Raw genomic sequence first — 22285 nt, 5'->3', positions numbered from 1 at the left:
TTCCTTGTGCTGGGAGTCGCATTCTGGAGCTGATCTGGCTGGCAAATAAAGCAGTGAGTTCAGAAGTGTCCCTGTGGGGGAATGGGGATCCAGCCCCACCAGTTCCTGCTCTGGGTTGGAGTGATCCTGCTGGTGGTGGCTGGGGACAGCAGGAGGCTGGAAGTGCTGAAGCTGCTCCTGGAGCCAACGCTGACTTCTCACAGTGGCTAGGAGAGAATCAGGACCATTTGTTCATCTTCAGCCCCGGTTTCAGAGTGAAAATCAAGTGGGAATGTGGAAGCAGGAGGGAGGAACTGCCAGGATAAGGTTGCTGTATCCAGCGGCATCCCTAAGGGTTAATACAAGGAATGTCTCTAGCAGTTTGCTGACTGAAGGCTCCAAATGCTACTTGCAAGGACATCAAGAGGAGCTGTTTAAAGGTGTAGGCAATGCCTGAGCCCATGTGGATCAGCAGCACTTGTGGCCCTGTCCATAGCAGGCACTGACTGCAGCTCTTCCCATTGCTTCTTCCAGCACCACGTAGCACATCCCAAGTGTATTCCTCTTGCTGAGGCTGTAAATGTCTCTGGTGGGAGCAGAGCCCTAAGGGTGGGCTGAAGGAGGCCCAGGAGGCCTCTGTCAGCCCAATGAGCTCACATCCCAACTCTGATGGGCAGTTTGTGTCTCAGGAAAGGAGCACGGTTCCTGCACAGGGATTTGGGGAATAGCACCAGGTTCTCCTCCCCTCACTGCTGCCTGTCACTGTCCCTCTTGTCCTGGGCACCCAAAGCCAGAGCAGGGCTATCCCCAGCTGCGCAGGAAAGGCTGGTTAAACATTTCCCAACAAACCATGGTTTGTATCGGCAACAAGCATCGTGGTTCCGATGGGAGACGCTGTGGGAACCCAGGAATGTCAGCATGCTGCAGGCAGAACAAACAGAAAAGTGACAGCAAACACCCGCTTGGATGAAGTCCCATTTCTGCCTCTCAGAGGTGGCTGGGAACTGATAAATCACTGTTTTCCATATGGAATTGTATCGGCATGTGCAGAGGGGTGGTAAAGCATAGATCAGAGCAGACATTCTGGGGATTGAAGAGGCCTGGAGCCAGGCTGAGAGAGCTGGGCTGGGGCAGCCTGGACAAGAGAAGGCTCCTGAAGGGGAGACCTGAGAGCAGCTCCAGTGCCTGAAGGGGCTGCAGGAAAGCTGGAGAGGGGCTTGGGACAAGGGCCTGGAGGGACAGACCAAGGGGAATGGCTTGAACCTGCCCGAGGGGAGACTGAGCTGAGCTCTTAGGCAGAAGCTCTTCCCTGTGAGGGTGCTGAGGCGCTGGCACAGGGTGCCCAGAGAAGCTGTGGCTGCCCCATCCCTGGCAGTGCTCAAGGCCAGGTTGGACACAGGGGCTTGGAGCAACCTGCTCCAGTGGAAGGGGTTGGGCTTGGAGCTGGAGGAGCTTTCAGGTCCCTTCCAACCCAAACTGTTGTGAAACCCCAGCAGAAAGAAGACAGCTGGATGATGTTACCACTAAAAGCACCCAGGTGCTGCTGCCTGGACTCTTTGTGCCCATTCCCCCCCTCAGCAGCTCTCCTGAGCCATGTGAATGATCCATCCCCGTGGATTCCAGCCCAGACATCTGTTTCTATTACAAGTGCCAGGCTCTTTGTGCTCCCACTCCACCTCTCAGCCATGTACCTGCATCTCAGGGCAGCCTGGGATGAGAGAGGGGCTGAGGAACCCAAGAGCAGCCGCTCCGCAATACCTTGCTCCCTCTGTGCAAGCCAAAGGAAGATGCACCATGAGAGCCCTGAGTGCACGGTGAGGGGCTCAATGCACCCTCCAAGAAACGCTCCAGCAGCTGGCCTGGACCCTGCCCCGTCTCCAGAGTCCTGCAGTCACCATCGGGGCTCCCATGTGCCAAGGTGCAGGGCGAAGGAATTGTTAGCCAGGAGCCAAAAATCCACCGGCAGGAAGCGAGGAGGAAGCAGGGAACGGGGTGGGGAAGGGCTGGCAGCCGCTGCTGCTGGGATTAGCCCAGGAAGGCTGGGGAAGCCTTCGGCATCAAATGGGATGTGAATCAAGGGATGAATCTCCTCCCTCGAGTCTTTGTCCCACCCGCCCTGAGCGAGTTTTACAGCGGGAAGTGAGAGTTCCCCATGCATTCCCTTCCCCAAGCCCTGTGGGCAGCTGTGTGGAAAGGGAGTAGGGAGCAGAGCGGAGTAGCTACTCACTGGTGCAGGCAGAGGGAGATGGGCTGCAGCCCTCTCCCTCGCTTTGGGGTAGATATGGCTTTACCTATCTATACAGGGGAGTGAGTAGCTCTTGGTTGAGGTTTAACAGTCATCTAACCCCCGAGACCTCAGGGTGACCATGCTGGAGACAGACTGGAGCTAAACATGGTCCCAAAACAGCTCTCAGCCTAATAACAGGCACTTCTCTGATGGAGAAAAGCTCTTGGCACACTCAGTGCCCTGCTACATGCCTGAACTGCTGCCAAGGGAGTGAATCAATGCTTTAGGGAGTAACCAAAAATGCCCTTCCTTTAGGAGGAGGTGGTGGAAACATCCCATCCATCTCAGCATCTCTGTCTTGCTCATGAACCGGGCAGCATGGGGGAGTCCACTGGCAAGCAAAACTCCTTCTGACCTTCCCGAGGTGAGGGACCAGCACCCAGTTGTCATTCCCTAAAGGATTCCAGCCCTGTTTGGGCTGGCACCAGCCAGGCAAGTGATGCTCAGGTTTAAGTACCAAGATCCTCCTGGGATTAAAGGCTGTTGCTGGGAAGTAATGTGGAAAAGGCCAGGTTGGACACAGGGGCTTGGAGCAGCCTGCTGTAGTGGAAGGCATCCCTGCCCATGGCAGGGGGTTGGACCTGGATGGTCTTATGGTCCTTTCCAATCCAAGCCATTCTGGGATTCTAAAATCATAGAACCATAGAATGATTTGGGTTGGAAAGGAGCTTAAGATCATCCAGTTCCAACCCCCTGCCATGGGCAGGGACACCTCACACTAAACCATAGCACCCAAGGCTCTGTCCAACTTGGCCTTGAACACTGCCAGGGATGGAGCATTCCCAACCTCCCTGGGCAACCCATTCCAGTGCCTCAGCACCCTCACAGGAAAGAATTTCCTCCTTAGATCCAATCTAAACTTCCCCTGTTTCAGTTTGAACCCGTTACCCCTTGTCCTGTCACTGCAGTCCCTAATGAAGAGTCCCTCCCCAGCATCCCTATAGGCCCCCTTCAGACACTGGAAGCTGCTCTGAGGTCTCCCTGCAGCCTAATGAGTCATGCTGCCAAATTAATCTGTCAGACTTCATGTACAAGCAGTACCACAGTGGGGGTGCTGAGGCCAGCTGAGGGGTGCACAGCAGGGACATGAGGTGGGCTCACAGTGAACCTGCACACTAAAACATCGGTTAATGACCAGTGAAGCACTTGAGCTCAAAGGAGCTGTGACTCCTCTGTCACTGGCCTCTATGGCCACAGCTGGCAAAAGGTGACCGGTGGCCACCAGGGACTAACAAGGACCACCAGGGTATGGTGTCAGTGTAGCCCTGGCAGCTGATGGATGGACCAGAGCACTTTAAACCTTCTGGGAGAAGCAGCTTTGCTATGGATGCTTTGCATGCACACCCCACCACCTTTCCAGGCACGGATGGGACAGCCCTGAGCAGCTCAGGGGCTTGCCTTGAAGTCCCAGCACAGTGAAGACCAGGCAGAGCCTTCACATCACTGTGTGAAGCAGCAGGGACCCAGCAGGGACGCCAGCATCTTCTCCATCCCCAGCCACCAGCTCATCCTGCTCAGGCTGAGTCTCCCAACTGTTTCACAACAAGCCAGGGAAAGCCATAAGAGAAATGAGAGATCCCCTTGAGAGGTGCATGTGAGGAACAGCAGACACGAGCAGAGGGCTTTGGTTCCTGCCTGCACGCAGGGGTGATGCAGTGCCCTGCTTCAGGCTGGGCTGGAGCAGCACAGGGCAGTGCCCCGGGCCGTTATCCATCCCCTGCTCTGGAATATGACACATGCACACATGCAGAGTCACTCCCTGGTTTTACTGGCCTCAATGTCTCAGCCCTGAATTTTACACAGAGGAAACAAAAAGTCAGTGTCAAATCCCTCCCCCCTTTATAAAATCCCAGCTCTGACTCCCTTGCTGTGGTGATCCCGAGCCCACGGTCCAGCTTGAGGCCAGGAAAAAGGGATCATTTTGGGAGGGGAGGTGTTGAATAAGGACATAGAGAAACCTTCAGCCCTGCAACCACCAGCGCATTGCCTCAGCAAACCCTCTGGATGCCAGGCGAGCTGCAGCCATGGGTGCTGCCAGCCCTGGCACAGGATGGCTGCAGCCCTCCAGCCTTCCCCTTGTGTCCTTCTCCCCATGGCTCCCATCCACCAGTGACAGGATGAGGGCACAGGCTTTGCTCACAGGAGGTGTGGGCACAAATAGCAACAGGACACAGGAAAAGCACCTCGAATCCTGTGCTCAGCTCTGGGCCCCTCACTGCAAGAGAGACCTTGAGGTGCTGGAGCAGGGCCAGAGAAGGGCAATGGAGCTGGGGCAGGGCCTGGAGCCCAAGTGTGATGGGGAAGGGCTGAGGGACCTGGGGGGTTCAGTGTGGAGAAGAGAAGGCTCAGGGGGGACCTGATGGCTCCCTACAAGTGCCTGAGAGGAGGATGGAGACCGGAGGGGCTGGGCTCTGCTCCCAAGGAACAAGGGATGGGACAAGAGGAAACGGCCTCAAGCTGCACCAGGGCAGGTTTAGATGGAGCTGAGGAACAATTCCTGCCCCAGAGGGTGCTCAGGCATTGGAACAGGCTGCCCAGGGCAGGGCTGCAGGCACCGGCCCTGGGGGTGCTTAGAGGATGTGTGGATGTGGCTCTTGGAGACAAGGGTTAATGGTGGCCTTGGCAGTGCTGGGGTAAGGGTTGGACTGGAAGAGCTTGAAGGGCTTTCCCAACCTGGTTGATTCTGTGATTCCATGACTCTACGATTCTTTTCCCAGGCAGCCTTGGGAACACGTCATGGCTTTTCTTCCTGAGGAGCACGAGTGACTCACGTTACGCTTTCCCCCAGAACAGTTTTGGAACTGGGGCTCTTTTAGTTTACCCTATTAAACAGGCTTTTATACAGGGCACATTCACCCACCTCCTTCCACCCTTCCAAGAGCACCCAGGAGTATTTGGCAGGCTCTTTCTGGGCCTGTCCTAAACTGCAGCCCAAGTGCAAGTAATGCTCAGCCCCCCTGGCAAGAGATGGGCTCAGCAGCCACACAGCAAGCCCAGACCTGCGCCGTGGCTTTCCTCCACCCGGCTCCCGCAGGAGCCCTCCGAGAGAGAGGAAAAGGGTAAATCCAGGGGCTGTGACTCAGCACAGGGACTCTGCAAACGCCCCCTTCACTTGCAGAGGGGTAGTGGAGGCAGCTGCCAGGTTTTGTCCAAGATCCTGGAGATTGGGGCCTATTTATGCGTTTCCCCTGGGTATTTATAGAGCCAGGCGCTGTCTGGACTTGCTTTTGGTTGTGTTTCTTGAAGGGAGGATTTTCCCTCCTGGCAGGAATAGCAAAGCTCCTCGCTGGGTTCAGCCAGGAGCAGAACCTTCCTCTCCCCAGCCTGAGAGCCTCCTCACCTGGACCTGAGCTAAGGTGTGTTTGCACCTCACCTCCGGGCTGGAAAGAGCCACATGCAGTGTGTGGGTACCTGTGGGCTGGGGGCACTTCCCGGTGCTGTCTGCAGGCGGTTGTTGAATGCTGGTTAACGTGGGCACTTCTGCTCCGTGGTGTCAGTCTGGGTTCCTGAGCCACTGGTTCAGCCCCTGGGAGCCAGCAGAGCCCTCAGATCCAGGGGCACTCAGCAGGGCTCAAGCCAGACCTGGTGGGTGGCTGGACAAGGGTGTGGATGTTCCCTTCTTGCTGTTAGGAAGCCGATCTCTGCATTCCCATTGGCAAGGGGGTGGAACTGGGGCATCTTGAGGTCCTTTCCAACCTGAAGCAGGAAATACTCTAAGCCCACATCACTGTTTCTGAGGAGGACGGTGAACAAGGTGCAGGCTGATCCTCAGGGTTGGATCTAGATCTTACCCTGATGCTCTGCAGTGTGTGGGCACAACACACAAGAAGTGGCAAGGGGGGTCCATCAGAGCTGGTAGAGGGGTGGCTGGAGATCTGAGCTGCCTCAGCCTGAAAGAGCAGCTGCTGCTTCTGCCACGGAGGGTGAAGAGCTCTTGGTTCCCTGCTCAGGCCTGTGCCGACCTGTTGGGCTGTATTTATTCAGGTGCTTGTCTCCTGGAGGATCTCCACAATGTGAAACATCCATGGACAGAGCAGGGAGTGTTTCTTCCACACACTGAGCAGGTTGTACCCAACGCCCGTGGCTGGAGCTGCTGTAACAGGGTACATGCCATGCATGCCCTGAGATGACACACGTGTTCACCCGCACCTCTTCCATAGGGCTTGTGTCTTCACAACGTGACCTGGGTGATCTTGGGTGCCTTTTTCACTGTAAGATAAGTGGAAGGGTGCCATGGGTTGGAGGGAGGGAGGGAGAATGCTGCGAGGGCTGGAGCAGCTCTGCTCTGGAGCCAGGCTGAGAGAGCTGGGCTGGGGCAGCCTGGACAAGAGAAGGCTCCTGAAGGGGAGACCTGAGAGCAGCTCCAGTGCCTGAAGGGGCTGCAGGAAACCTGGAGAGGGGCTTGGGACAAGGGCCTGTAGGGACAGGCCAAGGGGAATGGCTTGAACCTGCCTGAGGGGAGACTGAGCTGAGCTCTTAGGCAGAAGCTCTTCCCTGGGAGGGTGCTGAGGCGCTGGCACAGGGTGCCCAGAGAAGCTGTGGCTGCCCCATCCCTGGCAGTGCTCAAGGCCAGGTTGGACACAGGGGCTTGGAGCAAGCTGCTCCAGTGGAAGGGGTCCCTGCCCGTGGCAGGGGTTGGAGCTGGAGGAGCTTTCAGGTCCCTTCCAACCCAAATCACTCTGGGGTTCTGTGATGTGTTTGACCATCTGCTTCTTTGCTCTGGATCTGGGTTTCCCCTTGTGCTTTCTGACTAATCCACACATGAGTTCCTTTCAGAGGGCATATTCTAGGCAGAGGCCCTCCCAAGGAGGTCTGAACTTCATTTGGTGAGCCCCAACAAGCACCCTTACTGGCAGGTTCAGAAGGGTGGTTTCATCACTAGGAGGCTGGACCAGGCCACGGGAGACCCAGCCAAGTTCTCTGGTCCAACCCAGGATCCATCTCACAGGCACTTGTAGAGATCTAAACTGTACTGTGTGGACTGAAACCTCTCGCTGCCACAGGGGAAGCACTGAGCACACATTCCAGTGCCCCAGCACCACCCCAGAGCTGGTTTGGGAGTGGGTTAATGTGGGATTGGAGCTCTGCCTACCTGCCAGCTCCCCTCCAGAAGGGCAGGACGGGTCATGGGAGCCCGCAGGATGCTCTTGGGGCCGGTCTGGAGCGTGGGCAGAGCAGGACACATCACGGTGCGTGTGCTCCCGTTGCTCCTGTGTGGGTGCAGACTTCTCCTTGCAGGACAGGCCATCAGAGAGCTTTCACCACTGTGATGCTCCCTCATGAAAGCACTCAGCCCCCTGACAGACAGCGCTTTGTTGCCCTGGGAAGTTAACAGATAACATCGTGTGGTCCTGGCTAATGTTTCCAACCAACGCTTCATGTTACGTGCTTTGGCTTTGGCTGCTCCAGCACTTCTGCCTGACCCATCCAGTGGCACGAGCTGCATGCACAGGCACAGCACCCTCATACCTGCCCTGCCCCAGGCAGGACCCCCAGGAACAGTTCCCATCACATCTGGTTCACCAGAATCTACGTGGTGCAGAGACTCCCCTCGCTGCGTCCTCGAGCACCTCAAGGCACTGCAGAATGAGGCCGATTCCCACCAAAAACCTTTGGGTTGACCTGACAGGGCATAAGGGACCGCTGTGCGTGTTGGCATCACTCCATGGGGTCCAACCTGGCCCCCAGCACAAAAGGGATGTGGAGCTGTTGGAGCAAGGCCAGAGGTATCCATGGGGATGCTGTGAGGGCTGGAGCAGCTCTGCTCTGGAGCCAGGCTGAGAGAGCTGGGCTGGGGCAGCCTGGACAAGAGAAGGCTCCTGAAGGGGAGACCTGAGAGCAGCTCCAGTGCCTGAAGGGGCTGCAGGAAAGCTGGAGAGGGGCTTGGGACAAGGGATGTAGGGACAGGCCAAGGGGAATGGCTTGAACCTGCCCGAGGGGAGACTCAGATGAGCTCTTAGGCAGAAGCTCTTCCCTGGGAGGGTGCTGAGGCGCTGGCACAGGGTGCCCAGAGAAGCTGTGGCTGCCCCATCCCTGGCAGTGCTCAAGGGCAGGATCTTTAAGGTCCCTTCCAACCCAGAGCACTCTGTGAGTCTGTGTTTCTAGGGACCTGCTCAAGAAACACTTCAGGCTACAGACACCAAACCTTATTTGACACCTTCCTGTGACACGTGGGTTACCCCATCTCTGTCACTGCCATGGCTCCAGGTGGGAAAGCCTACTTCAGCCCTAGTGTTTGTGGGCAGTCTGGAAGTCCTGTCACGCTTGGCAGATGACAGTGGGGTGACGATGGAAACAAGGACAAGCTCTGTTAGGAATGGGTTAGAGCACACTAGTTAAAACTTACTGTTCCTCCTAGGTAGCAGCTTAGGGGGGGTTGCATGTATTTCTACTGTTGTTCCATCAAAAGCTGTTGTTTGACAGGCAGTTCCCTGCTGCTACAATCATACTTTTCATACTAACACTACCTGATTGCCATCTTAAAGGTCCTCTTAGACCCATGATGAAGAACACCCACAGACACTAGATGCTGCTCTCATTAACAGTGATGATAACAACAGCCCTAAAAGACACCGGTAGCTCCCATTTTCCTGTTGCCCACTCAAGCCTTTTCCATGTGCTATAAGAACAAAAAGGAACGACCCCAGCAGACAAGGGAGAAGTGCACATCATAAAAACAACATGGGACAACAGCAGCCATCAGCCCAGAGGCAGAGCTCTCCTTCCTTCCCCTCCCATTGAGCTTCTCCACCCTTGCAAGCTCGCGGCTCCCTCTTCAAAGAGACTTCACGCAAGCCCAAACAATGCATGGCCCGCTTCCATTTGCTATAAAAGCCCACAAACGTAGCCCAGACAACAATGCCAGGCTCCTGCCACGGCTCTGGGTGTCTCCAGGAGGATATTTGACCTCCCAGGATAAGGCCGGCCGGAAAACCAGGGAGTGAGACTTCCGTGGCTTTAAAGCACAACAGGGCTTCACCCACCTCCATGTCCTTCAGCAGGGATTTGTGCTGCCCTCCCGCACGTCAGACCTGGCCTGGGACAGTCACAGTGCCAGGCTTTAGCCCCCTTTCCTCTGAAGTCCCCAGCAAAAGCATAATGCTGTCCCCAGGGCCAGGATGGGAGCCTGGCTTAGCTGCTGGATCCCATTAAACACCACGCTCACGAGCAAGGCTTAGGTGACCCACGAAGAAACTGCCCTGCACCACCAGAGAGTCTTGAACTGGCTTTGATGGGGCGGAGGGAAAGGCAGCCCCTGCACAGCCTCACATCAACCAGCACAATTCACTTCTCGCCTCCCTTCCTGCGCTGCTGGGGAAGGAGCAGAAGCAGCAGCACCCTGCAGGGAGACAGGAGGGAGATCAGGAACCCTCTAATGTGGGAAGCGTGAGGCACAGCTCAGTGGCAGCAAGGAGAGGATGTGTTCAGAGGCTGCAGGCTGACAGAGCTCTTAGGGGTGCCCCACAGGGAGCAGCAGCCACCCGGGCCCAGCCTCATCTCATCTCATCTCATCTCATCTCATCTCTCAAGTCTGATCTTTGGTTCTGGCCACAAGGACTCTCAGCCCTTTCTTCATCACCATAGAATGGTTTGGGTCAGGAGACACTCACAGCTCGCAGCTGAACCAGGAACCTCTTGTCCAGGCTGCCCCAGCCCAGCTCTCAGCCTGGCTCCAGAGTAGAGCTGCTCCAGCCCTCGCAGCATCCTCATGGCCTCCTCTGGCCTCCCTCTTGTGCTGCTGCCCCAGAGCTGGATCAGGGCTGCAGGGGGGGTTCTCCCCAGAGCGCAGCAGAGGGGCAGGATCACCCCTTCCCTTTCCTCATCTTAAGTCCCGTTGTCTCTTAGTTTAACAAAACCATTGCAAAGTCAGAGCCGTGTCCCCTGGCCCCAGGCTTCCAGCTGGGATTCAATTAATAACAAAGTGAATGAAAAGCTGTGGTGTGAGGCTCTGTCCTGGTTTAACTTGGCCAGCATCACAGCACACCCTCATCTCCATCACTGAAAGCTGAACACAGCCCTGGCCCTCAATGCAGCAGCTGAGGGTAGGCAAAGGTTAAATAGTGAAAACAGCAGGAATAAATAGGATGGAGCCCAGCAGGAAAGGACCTGCTGCCCTTGGCACCACACTCACTGCTCCCAGCTCCATGCAGGCACCCTGGAAGGGAAGATAGGCTTCCAGTGGTGCTGGGTGACAGGAGAGGGGACACTGGGGTTCCCTGTGCTCTAAGTGCCAAGAAGGACCAGGGGCACTTGATGGGGCATGGCAGAAGGAGCAGTTTAGAAGCAGCCCCTGACTGCAAGGTCAGTGGTGTTAATGCTGGGCCCAGCAGAAGACTTTTGGGGCACTGGGGACCACATAAGAGCCTTCTACTCTCTGTGTATGGTAGATGTTCCTCCAGCAGCACATTAACAGGGTCCAGTGGCCTTTCCACTAGCTGAGGTACACAGCAGCTTATCCTGCCTTCCTCTTGGGAGCCCGGCTTATCCCCTCAGTGCTTCCTTATCAGCTATGGAGAGAGAAAGAAGTGGCTCATTTTATGGCCAGTCCCGCTTCACCCTGCAGCTGAGCACCAACTCCTGCCACTGGCACAGGGGCTGCTCCTTTGGCAGCCAACAGGCTTTGAGCAGGGATCCTCTAAAAGCAGGAGGAGATGTCAACACTGTCTTTTGGACGGAGCTCCTGAAGGAGCAGTAACAACCAGGGTGACCTGGGCTGCATCCCGGGTTCCTCCTGCTGTGCCATGCTTGGTGCCACTTACGTGCTGGCATCACCTGGATTTCAGTCCGTTAAGGACACAGCAGTAAGTGAAAGGGAGCCAGGAATGTTCCATTAACAGGCAGAAACATTCCCAGGTAAGATCCTGAGCCGTGGCACCGAGGCGATTGGATGGGGCAGGGTAAACAGACCGGGGCTGGGTTTATGAGAGCCCAGCTCCCTTCTCCAGGTATCTTATGCTAATGCCCACGGAGATCTGGGAGATAGGAAGGGGAGGAGGAGTGTAAAAGGAAACCAGCAGACAGCTATTAACAGAGGGAAAATTCACAGGTAGCCAGGCTTGGGCCCAGGGACGGGTTTCATTACACTGCCGGGGCTGGCGGAACACCAAGTTTCTGCCCTCCCGTGTGTCTGAGTCTCTATCTGTGTGCACACAGACTTTGGTATCAACCACGAGATGGAAAGGGGAGATTTGAACGTAGGAGCTGCAAAACCCATGTCAGGGCAATTGCTAACAGCGTCCCAGTGCTGTCACAGGAGGGTTTGTGTGACACGAAGGAGGGTGGAAGCCCCAAACCGCCCTTCTCTAGGGAGTGTGGCTGTGCAGAACCGTTAGCAGGGTGCAACACGCACGAGCCGTGTGCTTCACCTAGGTCTCCACAAAGCACAGCCCTCTGAGCAACACCTTTGTTCAGAGCAGAGAAACCCGGAGCCTGCCCTCACCTCGGGGTGAAACACGCAGCAGAACAGCCCAAATGAGTGCTTCCAACGGGAGGAATAGGAGCGGATGGATGGGTAAGGAAGCCAGGGCAGCTCTGCTGACAGTCCAACAGGCCCTGCCCAAATCAGCCTCCAGAGAGGAAATCCCAGGTGCCAGGGATGGCTCCAAAGTATTCCCTGGGGATTTCACATGCTTCAGCCTAAACTCAGTCAGGAAAACCCCACGGGCAAGCACGTTCAAAGGTGCCCTCGCAGGGAATCCCACTCAAGACACTGATTTCCTCCTTCAGGCCAGCAGCGAGTGTTTTAAAGCCACACCTTTGGATTCTGACCACCTTATGGTGAGCAGGGTCTGACCCCAGCCCATGGCAGGAGCCTCCTGAGCTCCACAAAGAGGATAAAAATACCTGAAGATGTAGTCTTGGCTTTGCTTCACCTCCTGCACGGGAGCAGAGGTGAATGTCTTGGATGCTAACACAAAGAGTCCTGAGGTTTGGTTATACCTCTATACCTTGTTTGCCCTTTACCTTTTTCCCTCCCCTTGAAGCTGTGCTCTCCAAGCAGTGCCTGCATCTCTCTCAGATCTTCTCTCATGGTATTTGTCATCCTCATCTGAAAGAGGAGGGAAATAACCTGCCTGTTTCTCACCAAGCACTCAGCCATCCCAGTGAACTCCTCTCCATCCTCACGTGCCAGTGGAGCAGCATCCACAGTTATCTCACTATTCCCTGTATGGCAATGCCCTGGGAAGGATGCTTCAGCTGGTCTAGAGCTTGAAATTGCCATGTAACAGAAGATAATGGCACTGCAGGCATGAAAAGGGACTCAGGACACTTAACAGCACACGGCCACAGGGATCTGTGTGTGTGTTAATGGTCTCTGACAGCCCATGAAGGCAAAAGCCACATCCACCCACCCATCCATCCCTGCTGGACCGCAGGCCGGGCTGCTTCACTAGGAAAAGACATGCTGGAATACCACAGAGCTGGGATGTGCCTGGAAGGGATGGGCAACAGGGGAGAGGTGGGCATCAGGGTTGGGAAAGGCTTCCTGGTCAGAGCTGTGAGAGGTGTCCGAGCCACAGGGCAGAGCAAGGAGGACCCATGGTGCTCTCTTCACAGCTTGGAGAGCCCGGATGAAGGTGGAAAGGGCAGCACACACACGGATACATCACCTGATGGTGTTTTCTAACACTAACCCTATCTCTTCTGCTTCTGCTGCAGTTGCCTGTCCTGTGAAGCGACATGAGTCTCAAGGGATCCCTCAGCAGCAACCCTGGCTCTTCAAAGTAAGGATCTCCATGGTGGGCTTCCTCCATGCTGGCACCTCTCCTCCTTCCTACCAAAGAGGGGGATGCTCCCAGTGGTCCCACTGCTCCCCAGGTCCCTGCTGCTTGTTTCACCCTTCCTGGGCACCTCACAAAGCTGTGCCCATAGCCAGAATCACTGCCTCCTGTGTCCTGCATTCTGGTTATGGCGCATTAGGTGGAGGGAAGAGAGGGACACCAGGAACCTCTCCACCTGCAGCTTGGGCACTTCAGCAGCTTCCCAGTGGAGCCAGTACCCCCAGCTCTCCCTCCTTCCTGCATGCTCCTGGCCTCTGGAGAGCAGGGTGCAGGTGTGTGAGCACCATGAACCACTGCCTGCCCTCAGGGGGACACTGGGACAGCACAGAGAGTGCCCCTGGCCAGCCACTGGCTCACTGCACCGGGCAGGACAGTGCCTGAATCCCCGAGGTCCTGCTTTGATCCTCCCCTGCCAAGCCTGAGCTGCAGAAAACACTGTTCCTTCCTGCCTGGGCACTGCTGGGCACAGCACAGGCATAGGGGGGTGGCCCTACCGGGAATATAACCCATGCTTGGAGACCTGACACCCCAAACCTCAAGTGTTTGCACAGTTATGGCTTTAACCTGCCCGAGGGGAGACTGAGCTGAGCTCTTAGGCAGAAGCTCTTCCCTGGGAGGGTGCTGAGGCGCTGGCACAGGGTGCCCAGAGAAGCTGTGGCTGCCCCATCCCTGGCAGTGCTCAAGGCCAGGTTGGACACAGGGGCTTGGAGCAAGCTGCTCTGGTGGAAGGGGTCCCTGCCCATGGCAGGGATTGGAATGGATGAGCTTTAAGGTCCCTTCCAACCCAAACCATTCCATGGTTCTGTGAATTAGCCCTTCCACATTTTTATATTGGACACGTTCTGTGTTTGAGCCCTGCCTTCAAGGAGCACATTTCAGAAGAGTCCAGTAACAAGGGATCTTAATCTTGGTCCTTACACAAGGTTCAGGTAGGCTCAGGTACCGTGTGGAGGGGTCTCCATTTACCTGCCCTGCTCCCTCTAAGAACCCTGCTTACCACACACTGGGAGCCCCTGTCCCTAAAACAGCCCCTCCAGCAGCAATGTCCTTCCAGGGGACACTGTGTGAAGGTAACAGGCCCTGATGGGCTCCTCTGTCTCCTGTTTCCAGCTGCTGGGTTCAGTGACGTACCTGTGGTGTGGGCATCAGCTGGGGTTGCAGAGGGAGCTGCTGGCACAGGCAGCCAAGCAAAGGCTTTGCCTGCTAATTTGGAGTCATGGAATGGTTGTGTTGGAAGGGACCTTAAAGCTCCTCCAGCTCCAACCCCAACCCCTTCCACTGGAGCAGCTTGCTCCAAGCCCCTGTGTCCAACCTGGCCTTGAGCACTTACTGTCATACCATGTGTGACAGACGTGATGAGGGTAGGGCTGATCCCATTCATGCCAGCAGCAGTGCTGACGGTGCTGTGAGCTGCAGTGGGAGAGGAGAGGTTAACAAGACCCAGGAGCTGATGGTTTCTTTGTACCTTTGTCTTTTACAGTGGCAGCATGGGCAGAGCAGACGGAGCCTCCAAGCTGAGTGCAAAGGACCTGTATGGTAAGTTGTGTCCATAAACTCATCTAAGGCTTCAGTTGGAGCAAGCTGCTCTAGTGGAAGATGTCCCTGCCCATGGCAAGGGGTTGGGACTGGGTGAGCTTTAAGCTCCCTTCCAACCCAAAGCAGGCTGGGATTCTATGGCAAAAGCACCTGTGAGGATGTGGACGTGGCTGTTGGGGTGTTTTAGGCTGGAATTCAATCAGAGCCATGTGATTCCAGCCCTGCATACACCACAAGGCTGGGTATCCACCTCCTGTGCTGGGGCCAGCTGTGATGCTGTGAGGGCAAGCTGTGCAGATCATTGCTTCCCCTCACCCAGACCCTTTGCAGTGTGTTCCTGAGATACCCTGATAAAGGCCTAAGAGAAGAGAGACTGTCCCCAGCAGGTTAATGATTATCCTCCTGTAACTACTCAGTGAACCATGACAACTCCAGTGCCCTTTGGCACTCCAGAGGCAGAGGGGATTGGAAGGATGGTGCTTGGGCAGAGCCTGGTAGCAGTGTGTGTATTAAGCACCCCAGCTCCAGAGCAGCCAGGGAGGCACTAGGTGAAGAGCTGCAAAGAACATGGTGTCACTACCAGGCAGTCCTGAGCTTTGTGGGTCCCTTAATGCATCCCAAGTGAAGACTTGGCCTGGGGAGTGGGCAGAGCAAGGAGAAAGTTGTCACCTCCCTCAGTCACTGCCTGCATAAGAAGATGGGGGGGGAAACACCTTTTGGGGTCTCTGAGCCTCCAACTGTCCCACCTCAGAGCTCTCAATGGGCCTGGTTGATGGCTTCAATGGGTACAAACCATGTGCCCGTGCCCCTCACTGCAGAGCTGATATTTGATGAGACATCTCCCTTTACAGCCCCCAGGTGAGGGTGGTGTGTCCCTGGGGAGTGCCTTTGGTGCTGAAGGGTCAGTGTGGAGCGGGCTGGGGCAGTGTCCCACAGTGACTTACAGTGCGTGGGGACAGGCTGGTGGCAAGGTGGAGGCTGTGCTTGGTGGATGCAGTGCTGAACTCACTGATAACTCTGACTAGCTGCAAAGCAGTGAAACAAGGGAATAAAGGCAGAACAGAAACCTGCTGGTACTGCCTGAGGCCCTTTGGGGAGTGATGATGGGCCAGTGCCAAGTGGGTGTTTGATCTGTGTCAGTCACTTGCCTGGAGCCCAAAGGGCACAGGATGAGCCCAGAAAGAAGCAACAGGAGGAGATGTGGAAGTGCTTGGGTGCTGCCCCACTCTGCACACGGCTCCTCCTACCTCTAATGGCATCATTCCTTTTGCTGGGCACCAAAAGCTCCTGCAGACCTGATCCGGGCAGAAAGATCCCTGTGAGGTGAACAGAGCCCTACAGACACATGTAGAAATGAATGAGAAGCACAGCCCAGAAGCAGGTTGGCTCCCAGGGGCAAAGGCAGCCCATGATTTGGAGCTGTCAGGGTCTCAGGGTGGGATCTAATGGTCAGCACAAGCAAGGACCAAGCCACAGTACCTCCTGCACCACCAAAGCCAGTGAAGGGAAAGGCTGAAACTGCCTTTAAAACAAACAGTTGCTCAAATAAGCCATTTTCAGTACTGGGTTACGGGTTTTACAGGGCTTTTTTACCCATAGACACACCCCAAAAGCAAATTTTACCAGGGATGGGACCAAATTCCAGCAAAGCACTCCTCAAGAGGAGTAACTCAGCTGCCCATTAGTTCCCTGCAGCAGCCTGAGGCCAGCAGTGATTTCGGTTAGATATAAGGCCCAAACCAGTCTGGGATGCTCTGATTTACTGCACACAGCAGTTGGCTGGCTCAGCCCAGCACCACAGGAGCACATCCTGTGCATCCTCAGGGCTTTTCCTTGGCAGGACTTTAAACGGACCCTCTGTTTCAAGATGCTGTCAAAGGACACTGAGCATGTGTTAAACCAGCATTTACACACCTGGGTCCCCTTGGCACTCACATCTTCCCTCCCCCAGCATCCGTTTCTGCTCTGAGCTGGCACATTTGGGGATGGAGAGCAGGCCAGAACTGAAATTCCAGGGAGAATTACGTTTCACAGTGAAAACAAATCACATCAAGCTGAGCTGGCCTTGATTCTGGGGTCACAATGCTGCCAAGGGACAACCCGGGGCTTACCCCACTGATATTCCCATTTTCCTCCAGTGTCATCAGATGGCACCCTCAGCCTGTGCACACTGCCAGGCCTGCAAGGAAGTGAGCACAGTGATTCCCAGGTTCACACAGACAAGTACTGCATTGGAAGCTCCCTGGATAACATACACAATGCTCCAATGCACACAGAGGGCTAAATACTACTTCTATGGGAGCGAGGTCTTGGGTTGAGGTTTTGGCCTGGGGAAGAGAAGGCTCCTGAAGGGGAGGCCTTAGAGCAGCTCCAGTGCCTAAAGGGGCTGCAGGGAACATGGAGAGGGGCTTGGGACAAGGGCCTGTAGGGACAGGCCAAGGGGAATGGCTTGAACCTGCCCGAGGGGAGACTGAGCTGAGCTCTTAGGCAGAAGCTCTTCCCTGTGAGGGTGCTGAGGCGCTGGCACAGGGTGCCCAGAGAAGCTGTGGCTGCCCCATCCCTGGCAGTGCTCAAGGGCAGGTTGGACACAGGGGCTTGGAGCAAGCTGCTCCAGTGGAAGGGGTTGGGGTTGGAATGGGATGAGCTTTAAGCTCCCTTCATCCCAAACCATTCCATGATTCCACAGTATCTTCCCCTGCCAGAGCTGATACCCCTTTAGGTGCTCAGCTGTTCCCAGTGGAGTTTCCTGGCTGTCACACGTCCTTTCCTCCTGCCTTAACAAAGCAGCATCCCATTTGCTTAGCTCCCCATTCTGGAAGAGTCTGCAGAGCACGCCCCAGCCCTGCTGGGGAATGGCTGGGACTATCAAGTTGCCACCTTACTCAATGCACAGCCACCAGCTGAATTAATGTTAATGCATACCATAAATAAATCAAGCTACTTCTCCACTTACTGGCATCTGTTCTGCACCCAGATGAAAGCCCATGGAGAGGGGGGAAACCAGGAGGGCTCTGGAAGAAGCTAAGGAAAGGCTTGAAGGAAGCGTTTCTGCTTCCCATGGCAGGCTTCTGCCACCCCTGTATGTGACACCTAAGCATGGTGCCACGGTTGATCAGACAGTACTGCCTCTGGTGATGGACTGTGCAGTGTAACCATGAGCGGAGGGCAGTTTGGGCCTGACAGGGGGTTTCTCATAGGGCTGTAGGATGGAAACGGCTCTGCAGCAGCATTCAGAGCATCCCATTCCTCTTTGGCTGCTGCTGTCCCTGTGGTGCTCAGCTGCTTCCCAGCACCCCTGGCCAACTCCTTGGGTGTCTTTGCCTCTCACTTCAAGCGCTGGGGCAGAGAAGTGCCCGGCAGATCCAAAACCAGGGCCACAGAATGGAGCAGGGGGACATGGAGGGGCGCTGCAGAGCTGGGCCCCAGGGATCCAGCCAGTTGGCTCCAGCCTGCCCACCCCATCCTCAGTACACTCAGTTGTGGAAAAGACTGAAACCCGTCAGGATGCAGGGCTGGAAGAGGGATTCTGGAGCACGAGCAGCAGTGCTGACCAGCCCACGAGGCACTATCGCTTCACACTGCACCTCCATGTAACCCAAGCCAGGCCCCGGTGCTGTAACAGGACACGGGGCACCAACACAAAGAGAAGAGCAGTTCCTGCTGCCCAGCGGGGTCCTGGGGAGCTGCAGGGGCAGGGACTGCACTGGTGCTGCACCCATGGGCTGCCAGGTGCTAGGCAGAGGCCACTGGCCCTGGCTGGGCAGAACACGCTCACAGAGGAGTAAATTATGTTTAAGCTCGTGGGGGTCTTTCACAGACCTCCCTTGTCTCAAACAGGGCCTTCAGGTACAAGGGCACGTGTCCAAGGTGGGGTCCCTGCTGTGAGACACCCCTCACAGGCTTGGGCCACCTCAAGAATCACCCCAAAAGCAGACAGGAACATTGACTCAACACAGTGTTGCTTTCCCTAGAGCTGCATTTGCTAGTGATGGCTCAGCCTGAGGACCAACAGAAGGGGCATCAGTTACTCCTAGTTATCGCCTGCCCAAACCCTGAGCTTGGTCACTGTCCCAGCTGGAACCCCCAGGGCAGTTCCCAGTGGGGGCACTGAGGTGCTGCTCCTTCCCCACAGCCCTCTGGCAGAGGGTTTGTGCATGGATTTAACCCCCACTGGCACTGCCTGCAAGACACAACCCCAGCAGGATGGTGCCTGGAAACTGAGCTTCCTACAGCTGCCTGGTTGCGTAGGAGAGCACCGTGCCCATGCCCAATCCCAAGGGGATGTGGGCAGCATCCGAACGGTGTCACTGACAACCGTGTCCCTCAGACCCAGATGGATCCCCTGGGTCTGTTAGCAGAAGCTGGAAAGCACTGCCCTCATGGAGGTGATTCCCGAGGTTCCAAGCACGGTGCAAGGCTGGTGTTCGGGCTCAGGTACATCTGACTCAGGAGATACCAGGCCTCTAGCGCTATCATCCCACAGGAGACCCAGCAAAGCCCAAGACTCCTTGCCATGGAGAGGAGGAAACACTTCCCTTGGGCTGCCCTGCACATTTCCTTTGGGGAATGACAGGGGATTGAGGGACCCGGTGCTGATGGCAGCAGCACCAACCTAACAGCGATTTCCTAGGTCCTGTACGTATTGTGCTTCCCAAGGGACCTGCCCTGCTTGCCCAAGACTTCCAGAGCACTGGATGGGGGAGATGGACACACACTTTCCCCCTGGACATGGCCTTCCTCTTTGCCAGGACAGGCTGAAAGCTGCTCAGAGCAGGGAGCATCCCTGGATGCTCTTTCCCAGTACAGTGGGACGGTAACAGGGAGAGAAGAGCTCTGGCAGTAGATGGGTCAGAGGCAGTGCAGCGTCCCAGTGCTGCTTCCCCAGTCCACCCCAGGCACTGCAGTGCCTGCCCCATCTCCTCCCCTGCCAGGCCTGAATAACTCCCTTGTCCTCCCCCACTGCTCCCTTGGTGCCATTTCAGCTTCTTCCTTCACATCCCCTTTCCCACCTGAGATTCCAGGTTCAGATTTCCTCGGCTCCTCTCTGACACTGCCTTGTGGTGACCCTTTCATTCAGAACCTCAGATACTTAAAACTCCAACTGGAAACAGGGCTGGAAGATAAACAGGAAAGCAGCATTCCTGCTGGCTCCTGCGGATCAAACCCCGTGGTGGTTAAGACAGGGTGGGCTGAGAGATGTGAGTACAGGCCCTATGGATGTGACTGTGTGGGGTACAGCTGTGGGACCATACAGCCCCCATGCAGAAGGCACTTGTGTGGGGTAAAGAGGCTGAATGGGGTGGGTGCTCCCACTGCCTGTGGACTATCGTGGGGTTTCTTCTGTTCTTTTTGCACTGTATGAGTTGTCCAAGAGGGCAGAACAGGGTCAGGATTGCTGTGACCCTGGGTTCCTGGTGCCTGGGGGGAGATTGGAGCCCTTCTTTCCTGCTGCTGGCAAGGGGGATGCCTGTGGTGTTACATAGGGGTCACAGCCTGGTTTGGGTTAGAAGGGACCTTAAAGCTCACCCAGCTCCAACCCCAACCCCTTCCACTGGAGCAGCTTGCTCCAAGCCCCTGTGTCCAACCTGGCCTTGAGCACTGCCAGGGATGGGGCAGCCACAGCTTCTCTGGGCACCCTGTGCCAGCGCCTCAGCACCCTCCCAGGGAAGAGCTTCTGCCTAAGAGCTCAGCTCAGTCTCCCCTCGGGCAGGTTCAAGCCATTCCCCTTGGCCTGTCCCTACAGGCCCTTGGCTAAAGCCCCTCTCCAGGTTTCTATGCATGGGGCAGCAGTGCTCATGGCTGGCACGTTACTCTGGTCTGGAAACTCTTGGAGTGAATGAAAAGGCTCTCACTGAGCTTGGGCCAGCCCAAGGCATGAATGGGGTGTGGGAGCAGGGAGCTGCTCTGTTGATAACGTGTCAGCAGCTGCTGGAAGGTGTCAGGAGGCCGAATTCCTCCTCGGCACACACAACATCTCCCCCAGCTCAGCCCAAGCGCTCACATTCCTGCTTTATTAGCTGAAGACACAGCCCACTCGAGCAGAGCAAATAAACCTGACCCACCTCCTGGGTTGTGCAGGGATGGAGCTCAGCAAGAAACACTGCGTGCACTGTGCAGGAACACTCTGGCTGCTGGGCAGGACCCAGGGCTGCTCCCTGGACAGAATCAGGGCATTGAGATGCTGCAGGGAAGCTCAGCAGTGAAGGTGCTCCCTTTTCCCTCTACAACCAGCAATCCCTGCATGGAGCAACTGCTCAGGGTTGTTACCCACAGGACCACCTTTTCTCCCACCCTTGATACCACTGGGATCCTCTGCCCCTCTCTGCACTACTCCCCATCCCTAGATGCTGCAACCACGTATTCCAGCTCTAAGCTGGGCCCAGCAGGCAGAGTTATCCCGATCTCCATGCCCACAACCCACCAGGCTGAAGGGAGCGTTCACAGCCACATCCTAACTCCCTGCAGAAAAGGGTGTTGCATGGAAATGGGGAGGGAACTTGGCACAGAGGATGTGGTTTGGTTTCCTGGACCAAGCTGATAACCCCGTCCCTCCAGGACGTGCATCGATCCTGCCTCTTTTCCTCACTTACTACTCCCTTTCATACCTTCCACTCCTTACAAAGCCAAACAGGACGCTCCCTTCCAGCCCAGATTTCAGCTTCCTCACTGGGATTTCAGCCCAGCACCAGTTTGAGCCCTTGGGTAAAATCCACCTCCTCCTGCCACAGCGGGCTGAGCTTTCCCCATTTCCTCAGTGGCCACTGGGGAACATCCTTGCCACAGCACTGGTTAGCCACAACGTACTGGTGATTGATAGAAAACATCCTGGCTCTGCAGTTCTCCCCACATCTCCGGGTAGGAGGCACGACTAAAGCAAACTGGCTCAGAAGGGACTGACCAACTGAAGCGAGTTCAGTTACAGAGCCTGTTATAGGGTTTTGTCCCCTGAAAGGAGGATTTTAGGGCTCATTGGGCTAAAGCCTTACAGGCAAGAGATGAGAGAATTTACGTGTGCATAGAATGATAGAAATGCTTAGGCTGGAAAAGACCTGTAAGATCACCAAATGAAACCATTCCCCAGCACTGCCAAGGCCACCACTAACTCATGTCAAGTGCCACATCTACACAGCTTTTAAACACCTCCAGGAACATTTCAGTGCCTCCCTACCCTCAAGCATGTTCCACATGGCATCCATACTCATTCAGAGCTTTCTGGATCACCCATACCATTCCTAGAGCAATGTCTGGGCTCAGCAATGGCACAGCTGAGATTCACCCATGGCTGCTCTTTGGGCCACAGCAGTGAATCACATCAGCCACCTTCCTCCAGACAAGATCCCTGTGCTAAGAGGTTTATTCTCCTGCCAGACACCAAAAGCAAGGGACAAAGCTGTGCTGTTTTCCCACCTCTTGGCAGACAGAAAGGGAAGAGTACAGTGATGGTCACCACGGGCTCATGCCAGCAGCTTTTACCACCTGCAGATGGTTGCTGTACCAGTGCCACAGCCCTGGAGCTCTCCTTGCCCTTTGCAGCCCAGCCCCTGTATATCCAAAGAGTCCCCTCACTGCTGCAGCTCCTGAAGGTCACAGAAGAGAAGTCAGTTAAACAGAGCTTAGACACCAACCTGCCCCTTTAACAGCAGCTTCCATCTAACTTGGGGGAAACCATCGCTATATTCCTCTAATGCTTATTTATCACACG

The 22285-nt window shown here is 55.7% G+C and overlaps 2 protein-coding genes across 2 annotated transcripts in view; both read left to right on the top strand.

Moving 5' to 3' along the window:
- EPS8L2 (EPS8 signaling adaptor L2) overlaps positions 1 to 22285 on the top strand; it is a 59621-nt gene that overhangs the window by 7972 nt on the left and 29364 nt on the right. Inside the window, exons 2-3 of the mRNA XM_062623320.1 lie at positions 12926 to 12990; positions 14528 to 14583. Of these exons, the coding sequence (XP_062479304.1) occupies positions 12947 to 12990; positions 14528 to 14583 (100 nt within the window). The 5' untranslated portion in view covers positions 12926 to 12946. The remainder of the gene's footprint in view (positions 1 to 12925; positions 12991 to 14527; positions 14584 to 22285) is intronic.
- PLCB2 (phospholipase C beta 2) overlaps positions 1 to 22285 on the top strand; it is a 277519-nt gene that overhangs the window by 231481 nt on the left and 23753 nt on the right. The gene's annotated exons all lie outside the window — the stretch shown is intronic.

This window comes from Pezoporus occidentalis, unplaced genomic scaffold (genome assembly GCF_034315485.1).
Source record: "Pezoporus occidentalis ecotype Australia unplaced genomic scaffold, CSIRO_AGI_Poc_V1 ctg250, whole genome shotgun sequence".
Lineage (NCBI taxonomy): Eukaryota > Metazoa > Chordata > Aves > Psittaciformes > Psittacidae > Pezoporus > Pezoporus occidentalis.
Note: the sequence above shows the minus strand (reverse complement) of the source record. Positions and strands in the feature narration are given on the sequence as shown.